Genomic DNA, 10,048 nt, shown 5'->3' with positions numbered 1-10,048 from the left:
CCTGGTTTAAAAAGTGCATTTTAGGTCCAAAAAAAAAAAAAAAAAAAAAAAAAAGAAAGAAAGAAAAGAAAAGAATTCCAGTACAACGGGGCAATTGCCATTTTCAGGAAAACCATGGAGTTAGCCCTGTCCATAGTACCTGACAGTTGCCTAAGGCTTCCCAAGGAACAAAGTCAGGCAACTTAGCATTTAATTGTGATTTTGTACTAGCATCAGTACTTTGAAAATTTAAAAAAAAAAAAAAAAAAAAAAAAAAAAGAAAGAAAGAAAAGAAAAGAATTCCAGTACAACGGGGCAATTGCCATTTTCAGGAAAACCATGGAGTTAGCCCTGTCCATAGTACCTGACAGTTGCCTAAGGCTTCCCAAGGAACAAAGTCAGGCAACTTAGCATTTAATTGTGATTTTGTACTAGCATCAGTACTTTGAAAATTAAACTAATTGCTAACTTGGTGTTGAATCATGTTGGAACTGAACAATAATTGTGACGGACTTTAACAGTGGTTGTCAAACTATAGCCAATAGTCCTAATCTAGCTTATGACCTATTTATAGGGAAGTATGCATTGTTAAAGAGTTGCAAAGACGAGGAGGAGAAAGAGGAGAGAGGCAACCAAAACTGTAAAAGACCCACAGAACCTGAACTATGTGCCCTCTGGGCCTTTACAAAAAAGCTTATCAACTCCTGGCCTATAGTTTTACCATGTGTCCCCATTGCCAGGCAGAACACAGGCCTACAAGATCTTAGGCCCTTTCAAGAAACCACACATCCCAATGGTTTCCTCTAAAAGAAATTTTAGAGACAGAAAATCTGATCCCCACAGCCCAGACTTCCTTTTTCTACCCCACACGTTCTATTCTCAGGTAGAGACATTCAGAACAAAATGGAACGAAAGCACAAAGGGATTTCAGAAGAGGGAATGATTGGAATGAGGCTGTATGCTGGCAAAGGGCATGCATAGAAGATGGGGTTGGCATGTAAGAAGTGGAGGCTCTGGCTCCATGTCATCCCTGCAGCTTTCAAAACTATGGAGCCATCACCGGGATGTTTTTCCTGATCTTCCCTGTGCTCATCGCAGTGAGTCGAGTTGGAAGTCTGGCCAGTGGCATTTGGGTGAGCGGGAACAAAGCGGCAAATAACATGAGTAGGAAGAAGGGAAAGACAGGAGGAGCATAGAGAAGAGAAGGAGACTATGAAGAAAAAGATGAAGAAGATAAGGAGATGAAGAAAAGGAAGACTGTCTAGGGGTCAGAGTGAAGTGCTTGTCTAGCCATATGTGAGGCTCTCGGTTCAGTCCTCAGCACGAAGCAAAAGAGAAAGGAGGGGAGGGGAAGGGAGGGGAAGAGAAAATGAAGATGAAAATTGAGGAGTTGAAGAAAAACATGGCAAAGATGGTGATAAAGAATAAAGGTGTTTGGGGGCTGGAAAGATGACTCAGCAGTTAAGAGCACTGACTGCTCTTGCAGAGGACCCAGGTTCGATTCCCAGCATGCACATTGTGGCTACGAACCGTCCTTAACTCCAGTTCCAGGGGAATCCGAAGCCCTCTTCTGACCTCCGCAGCATTGCACGACGCAGGTGTACTCACATACATGCAGGCAATACACTCATACACATAAAATAAAAATAATAAAATACATTTTTTTAAAAGGTTTAAAAAATTTAAAGAAAAGAATAAAGATGTTTTGAGTCCCTTAAGTTTTTATCAAACTTCCATGATTTTTATGTGTATTATTCCAGCTAATCCTCACAATTGCCTCATGGAACAAGAATTTATTATTGTATTTATTTGGTATCTATGAAAACTGAGGCACCAGACCAATAGAAAATGATAATTACGGAATTTTAATCCAGCTACCTGATTCCAGGGTCCATGTTCTTAACTATTAACCTCTTTACCTCCACCATGAAGGAAGATGTCCGGCTCAGTGCACGTGGATGCAGATAGCACTTTATGTCAGGGTTTAGGGACTTGCAGAGCTAGCACGCAGACCCAAGGTGGTGGATTTGGATTTCTTATCCGAGGAATGTTGCCATTTTGAATGTTTCCTTCTTGTACACTGGCCTCACCGAACACAGTGCAGCCACATGCATTTTCCTCCCGACTGTTCTGGCCCCACTTCCATCTTTTTAGTTCTCCTCCTTCACGAGGTCCCAGCTTCAGGGCTCCCTTGGAATATGAATTTCTTTTAGCAGGATCTCCTTCCTTTTTTGGTGTGTTGATTCTCAGCTTGACTGGAAGTAATCATGGAACAGACAAGGTCTTGCAGGCTTGGCAGTGATCACACTACAAAAATATGTCCCCTTGGGGACTGGAGAGATGGCTCAGCGGTTTACAGCATTTGCTGGTCTTTCAGAGGACTGGAATTCAGTTCCCAGGAGCCATGTAGGGTGACTCACAACCACCAGTAACTCCAGCTCCAGGGGATCTCATACTCTCTTCTGGCTTCCTCGGGTACCTGTACACATGGCATACATACCCAGAGACACACATACAGACCCATAAATAAAAATAGATAAATCTAAAAAAATAAAAATTAAAAGTATGTCCCCTAGGTCATCCCTTGCTTGAGGGACTTCATGTAAAATCAGGCCGATCCCTTAAAGGACATCAAGTCGTGTCCAGCAATGAAGCTGGGATTCCACAACAAAAGGTCCATGAGCCTCCACTTGTTTCTCTTTCACATGCTTAACTTGCATACAACTCTCATTTGTAAAGAAAGCCTCGTTGGATGTAGCAATTTCGAGGAGAGGCTTAAAGGAGCTAAGAGATTTGAAACGAGCAGGGGTCAGTTCCTTGTGGCAAGTGATGGGTTTCTCAGTGTATTCTTTCTGAAGCATCAACAGGAGCAAAGCAAGATTAATACTGATGGGGGAAACACTAGCTGCCACTGCCCCTCCACTGCTCTAGGTGCTTCTTCACATGTCACTCATTCAATTCATCAACTTTACAGGGGAGGAATGTTACTCAGTGCCTCCCAATTTAGAGATACAAAAACTAAAGAACACAAAGATCAAGTGGCCTGTCCAGGTTTGCAGACCCAGATAGTCAGCCACTAAAGAGAAGGTATTGAGTGCCCACACTGCCGCCTCTGGTTGAGCTTGCCACTCATCAGACAGCCACCCTGACATGTGCCCACAACCCTCATCCCCAGGCAGAGCGAGTGACTCCCTGGGACTCATACAGGCACATTTGGATCTGATTTCATGCTGTGAGTAGTATGTGGGGCTTTAATATATTTTGCCTACTTTTTACTGTTTCCTCTATTGGCAAGTTTCTACCCGTAGGTAGTAATGAATACAAAAAGGCTTTGTTCAGTTGTATTTGTTTTTTATTTGGGTGACGGTAACTTTTTCCATATAACTATGGGAAAATGAGTTCTTGTCTGTGTTTAGGAATTGAAGACACTTTCAGGACGGCCGCCACCGAAGTGAGTTTGCTTGCGGGAAGTGAGGAGTTTAATGCCACCAAGTTGTTTGAAGTTGGTAAGAGGAGTTTTTCTTTTTCGTTTATCCAAATATTGATTTAGTGCATTGGAGGTTCCTTTCGCTTTTTCAGTGCCATCTTTGGATTCATGGAAATGATATTTTCTTCTTTAAGGGTCCAGTGCTCCCAGCATATTTTGGGCTCACTGAACAGACTCCAAGCACAAGAGAGCAACCCTGTCCCTCCTTTATAAGACAACCATAGGGCATCTCTGTGAGCACCCTCCTCCCTGTAGTGCCTCAACAGTGAGAGACAAGTTAGAACCCTCCCTTCCCCCAGTGCAAAATCAGCCCATAGCTCAGGCTTTATCCAAGGAGCTCTGCTCTCACCCAGCATTCCCAGTAAAACCAGTACTCTAGCAGAAGGAGGGAGGGGGAGATTGGGGATTTTTTTTAACTTTTACAAAAAACTTTACTGAGAATTTCATACATGTGTATAAGGTGTTTTGATCAAATCCATGCCCACTCCCTCCCCTCCAACTCCTCCCATATCTCCCCATCACTTTTCTTTTCTTTTTCTTCTTTCATTTATTTATTTTTACAGGGCTTTTGGGTACTCTAACACTCCCCCTCTGAAGAGGTAACCCTAAAATCTTTTAAGGATTAGATACAAGCTCCCAAATACTTTTGACATTTTTGGCCTTTGTAACAGAGTATGTTGCTAAGAGGCCCAAGGACAAGGTGACTTTTAGCCAAGAAACTGGCTACTTTTCTTTGGGGCCTTTTTACCCTAACTGCCTAGCCAGTTCCTACCTCCTATTTTTAATCATGCCATCCTCTGAAGAGGTTACCCAAATTGCCAGTAAGGAATAGGGACACAGACTGCTCTGGCTTCGTTCATGCTGAACAGGGACGCAGGGTGAGACTATTGGAGTACCCCTTCAGTGGGTCTATCTAAAAGACTCCCAAATTGCATAACTCTTATCTCTAAGGGGAAAAGAAAGTTCTTAAATTGTGAATAGGAGGTTCATATGAGAGGCCATTGGAATTTCTTGACGAGAGCATTCCTCAATTGGGTTCCTCCTCATTTTTTTTTTGTCTTCCAAGGCTGGGTCCAGGATTTGCTTTCAGGCACTTTGATAGCTGTTGTAGTGGTTAGAATCAGTGTCAGGTCCCTCTCAAAGGCTTCTAGATAGGGGGAGAAAACAAATTCATCCATCATTTTAGAACAATAGCTGGTTGTCTCCCTTAGCTACAGGTGGGCACTAAAGTATTGCAAACCAAGATTTGAAGTCTTACATCTGAGCAGCACTTTCTGGTTAGGAATAAAATCACCAATGAGAAATAATTGTCTAAATAACTTTTTGTATGGACTTAAGCCTAATGTCTAGGAAGTGTAATCCCTTTAGCTCTTAAAGTATATTGATGACTCTACTCTTTGGTTATACTTTCCTTTTGGGTGTTTAAAACCATACTGTTGGCCCAAATAAATCAATTTTTTTGTCTTTTTGAAGCAGGGTCTCCCTGTAGCCTCAGCTGTCCTGGAACTCACTATGTAGACCAGGTTGGCCTTGAATTCACAGAGATCATTTTTATACTTAAGGTCATTTAAGGATCTGTTCCTCAGGGGTCACATGGACTTGGGAGGAGCTCCTGGTTCCTTTCTTTTACCAATTCCATCTATGTGAAGATAAGTCAAACGTCCTGTTCAACCATGTCTGGCTTCACTTGGAAGCATGAATGAGCTGTTTCCTCTAAGCTGACCTTCCTCTTTATAGACTGGACACTGGTTCAAGTCCATCTCTTGGGGTCTCCATGTCCTCCCTGAACAAGAGGACAGGTGACTCACCACATTTACTGGACATTTTGAGAGGTGTTCCATAGGAGGGGGTATTTTCTTAATATTATACACTCCCCTCTCCTACAAGAATTTTCCATCAACCTTTGGTGCATGCTGCTGTGCATCGCCCTTGTCTACTAGAAAGTCCTGGTGCAAAAACAACAGCCCAACTGAACCCAACTGCAAGTACCTTCCCAGGTGCAAACTTGCTTTGAAATAGCTTCATTTGCATCCAGATATACTTCTATGCTGTAAAGAGTCAGATTCCTTCTGCCTCACTTCTTTTTACCCCCTAAAATTCTTTCTTAACCTCTTGTCCACAACACCTCCTCAGCCATAACTGAGCAGTCCTAGGTCTCTTCTTTTTTCATAGCCCAACTCTTTGAGACTTAATTTGGTGTACAAGTACATTTCTCTTTCTCAAATGACTATGGGGTCGGGCAAGGGTCTTAGTAGAATGGTCAAGAAAGCAAAGAAAGAATGAAAAGAAACAAACAATAAACAGTTACAGCCTTAGGGGGCAGTAGAGAGTGGGAGTGACACTCCTGCTTCTTCTGAATGGTCCAGCAATGACCTGACCACCATGAAATGAATATCAACCCAGTCCTACCAGATGTACTGGTTTTCCAAGACAGACTGAGATTCTGGTTTTGCTAAAATATATCTTGATTATACAATGCTTGTTAATAATTTACTTTTAAAACAAATCCATTCAAATATGCCTGTAAGCCAAACTAGGGATGGTTTGGAAATTCTGTGTTACTAGGACCTCCACCTCACATATACAGTGAAACTATATTTAACAGAATATTTCTGAAATCACAGGGCATTTGATTTATTTAAAAATGACTTTAAAGGTGTGAGTTTTACATAAAATGAAAGAAGACTAATATGTTCTTTGGGGGTCAGAGAACTTCTCATGCCTCCTCACATCACCTTCCACAGGAAGGCACCTCTTACCTTTTTGCAGAGGGTGAGGCAAAAGGTCAAATCCAGTATGTGGGTTGAGTAGGCCTCACCAGGGATAAGTAGACCTATTTCAGCCAGAGTCCAGGCAAGAAAGAATTCAGTACAGTCAGTATAAGCAATTGAGCAGCTTCCACAATCCTCCCCAAAGCAACATTATCAGGTCTGTCACAGCAATACCCCACTTCCGGTACCAACTTCTGTCCTAGTTTCTTTCTGTTGCTGTGATAAAAATACTTGGCTTTTAAATGGATGCTGGGAATTTGAACTCAGGTCCTCATGCATGTGCAGCAAGTATTTTACCCGCTGAGCAGCTCCTTGCCCCTCACCAGGTGTTTTTTCCTACTCAACTTTAGCTTATAAAATTAACACTTGCCTAAGGGTTCTCCCTTAGCGTGGCCAGGATGGGAACACCAGGGTAACAAAACACTGGAGGTAGTCAACAAAGTGCATGCAGCAGACTCTTCTAGGAGCTCTGAGGAGGAAACCTGTGGCTACCATCAGTCCTGCCATGGCTCAGGGCCAGTATGATATCACATGCCCTCCAGATTACTCCCTAACTTACCCTACTAGAAATGACATTTCAGTTCTAAACATCCATTGCTTTTTTGGTGAGACAAGATTTTACTGTATGACCAGTAGAGCCAAGTATTGTGGTACATGGCTATAATCCCAGCATCCAGGACCTGAAGTGAGTTCTAAGTCAGCTTGGGACACATAGATTGTCTCAAAAACAACAGCAGAAGAATAACAAAAGTTAGGTTTTTGTTCAGAGAGGAGTAAAGCCATAAAGAGCCTAGTGGTACATGCATTAGTAGCTTTCTGTCACTGTGAAGAAATACTTGAGAAACTTAAAATGAGGAAAGATTTATTTTGGCCCCCAATTTCAGTGCTTAGTCACTTGGCCTATGGCCTTTGGACCTGTAGCAAGGAAGAAGATCGTGGTAGGGAGCTTGCGATAGAGGAGGCTGCTCACCTCATGGTAACCGGGAACAAAAAGCAAAGAGATGGAAGAGGCTGGGATCCCAAGATGCTTTTCAAGGGCACATACCTAATGATGTAACTCCCACTAAACCCTACCTCCTAAAAGTTCCACTGCCTACCCATAGTGCCACAGGCTGGATGGAGATCAAGCTATCAATACATGGGCCTTTGGGGAGGCATTTAAGATTTAAACCAAGTGTAGTGAGATGGAACAGCAGATCAAAAGATGTTTTATACTGGGGCCAGCCAGTCTACTTTCAGGAGGGACCCGGAAGGAAAGGCTATATACTTGGTCAGCCAAATGTAGGCCAAAGTCCAGGGGCTTGAAGAAAGGAGAGACACTTAACCAAGTTTGATTATGATGCATTCTGGTCTGATCAATCAGTGGGAGCAAGTTCAATTAATTCATGAACAAAGACAGGAAGGTCTGAGCTTATTGTACATAAATGGGGAAGGGTACGTCCATGAGTCTCGTCTCAATCCAGTGGGTGAAGGCGTTCTTTGCCATCAGCCCCTGTCCAGAACACTAAAGAGTGAAGAGGGGAGGAGGGAAGCATGGATTCTTAACTATTGCTGTTTTCAAAGATAAAGTTCTTTGAATCTTTGGCCTTGTGCCTGCCAGCCAAGTACTCTACTACTAAGCAGCATCTCCAGCCTTCTTTTACTTTTTATTTTGAGTTAGGGTCTCATTAAGTGGCCCAGGGTGGCCTTAAACTTATTCTGTAGACAAGTTCAGGCTGGCCTTGAACTTGTGACCTTCCTGCCTCAGCCTCCCACTTAACTGGAATTACAGGCCTGGATTACACCGAAACCTGGCTCTGGAGGAGAAAAAGTTCTTGAATAAAGTGTGACATTGTCATTAAATGGGAATCATAAGGAGGGGCTTCTGAGGTCCCGGGTTGTATTGAAACACTATTTCTGCTCTTTGCATCGAATTGATCCCTGCCTGTACTGGCTGCCCCCCTCATGTCACGTCACTGTTCTCACGCTGGCATGCCCTGGTATCATCTCCCAAATAACCATTTCCAAGGCACCTTGGCCTCAAAGTCGAGAAGAAACCAAACTAAGACATGATTTCGTCCCAAGCAGAGGGTCAGTGTTTGCTTATACCCTGGCCAGTTGTTCCCAAGGAACAATAAAGGACCAGCATATGGACAACTTCCAGTTGTTTAAATGAAGCCAGAGTGTACAACTAGAATCGGGATTAGTTAATTCTCAAGTGTTTGCAACTAAGGAACTTTTTTTAAATGCTGTACGACCCAAACATATCACCTCTGGGTTCTGAGTCACACATCCTCCTCTTTGAGGCATCTTAGCATATGCATATATAACCTGCTTCAGGTCCAGCAGTTGAGAGATGAGCTATGTTTTAAACCACTTGGTGAGTGGCAAAAATAAATTCAGTTCTACAAATGTTCCTTTGAGGCCTTTCCACCATATCACCACTTATTTAGAGAAGAAATTCAATACAGCCCTCAGAATTACTTAATTTTGTTAGGGTGGATAATCAGGCTATGGTTATCTGGGACAATATCCTGATTTTGTTTTATGCTTGGGGGTTTTTTGGGGGAGGGGGGACTTTGGTGTGCGCTGCTTTGGTCTGGACATTTTTTTGAAGATGTCTACAAAATTTGGGGATAATAACATATGTTTCCTTGTAATTTTTTAAAGATGGAACAAATATAGTGACAAATACGAGTGACAGTCATTCGATGAGTGCATTCTGTGTCTGAAAATTTCTCACACTATAAAGTAGGTAGGATGTCTTATAAACTAAGCTCCCAAGTTTAGGGGAGATGAGAATGAACCCCATGCCTGGTGGTTCTGGGTAGCTGCAGGAGTCTCTGATGCTAAGGAAAAATGCTGTTGATTTCAGTGCTATCTGGCCAGCAACTGGGGCAGGTGCTGAGAAAGGTTTTTTCTGGTCTTTTTCAGACACGGACAGTTGTGAGCGATGGATGAGCTGCAAAAGCGAGTTCTTAAAGAAATACATGCACAAAGTAATCAACGATCTACCCAGCTGCCCCTGCTCTTACCCCACCGAGGTGGCGTACAGTACCGCCGACATCTTCGACCGCATCAAGCGCAAGGACTTCCGCTGGAAGGATGCCAGTGGGCCCAAGGAGAAGCTGGAGATCTATAAGCCCACTGCCCGGTACTGCATCCGCTCCATGCTGTCCCTGGAGAGCACTACACTGGCCGCCCAGCACTGTTGCTATGGTGACAACATGCAGCTCATCACCAGGGGCAAAGGGGCAGGGACGCCCAACCTCATCAGCACCGAGTTCTCAGCCGAGCTCCACTACAAAGTGGACGTGCTGCCCTGGATCATCTGCAAGGGCGACTGGAGCAGGTATAACGAAGCCCGGCCTCCCAACAACGGGCAAAAGTGCACAGAGAGCCCTCCTGATGAGGACTACATCAAACAGTTCCAAGAGGCCAGGGAATACTAAAGAGATGGGGATGAGGTGGAGAGAATGCACTGCTGGTTTGGGGGCACAAATGCACTGCACTGATCTGCCGACTGTCACCAAGTTCTTTTTATCCACATATGTGTATATTTGTATATACCACATGAGTATTTTTATAAAGTACACTAGAGCTGTGCACCAGGCCTGGGGGACTGCCATGTCCAATGCCTACAGATCTTCTTGGAAGTCCTCCTGGTGGCCATGTGGGCAGGAAGGGGGCAACCAGGAAGTGAGAAGAGGATTCTGGGAGCCATGGTGGATGTGATTCAAGTCATACCTCCATCCGGTGTTTGTAAAAGAAGGTCAGGTACCCAGAGACTGAGGTTGTAAACATTATAAGCAGTTTATATATATATATATAT

The 10,048-nt window shown here is 43.5% G+C and overlaps 2 protein-coding genes across 5 annotated transcripts in view; one reads left to right on the top strand and one right to left on the bottom strand.

The window, feature by feature from the left end:
* Positions 1–10,024, top strand: part of Ism1 (isthmin 1) — an 86,907-nt gene extending 76,883 nt beyond the window's left edge. The window contains exons 4-5 of the mRNA XM_029560664.1: positions 3,396–3,485; positions 9,151–10,024. Of these exons, the coding sequence (XP_029416524.1) occupies positions 3,396–3,485; positions 9,151–9,668 (608 nt within the window). The 3' untranslated portion in view covers positions 9,669–10,024. The remainder of the gene's footprint in view (positions 1–3,395; positions 3,486–9,150) is intronic.
* Positions 1–10,048, bottom strand: part of Tasp1 (taspase 1) — a gene marked incomplete at its 5' end in the record, with an annotated part of 441,173 nt that overhangs the window by 27,902 nt on the left and 403,223 nt on the right. The window contains 1 exon segment of one of the 4 annotated variants that reach the window (XM_029560665.1): positions 6,226–6,299. In XM_029560665.1, the coding sequence (XP_029416525.1) occupies positions 6,252–6,299 (48 nt within the window). In that variant the 3' untranslated portion in view covers positions 6,226–6,251. 4 annotated transcript variants of the gene reach the window in all.

Source organism: Nannospalax galili, unplaced genomic scaffold (assembly GCF_000622305.1).
Source record: "Nannospalax galili isolate Female #2095 unplaced genomic scaffold, S.galili_v1.0 scaffold151, whole genome shotgun sequence".
Lineage (NCBI taxonomy): Eukaryota > Metazoa > Chordata > Mammalia > Rodentia > Spalacidae > Nannospalax > Nannospalax galili.
The sequence above is the reverse complement of the archived record's forward strand: the minus strand, read 5'-3'. Positions and strand labels throughout refer to the sequence as shown.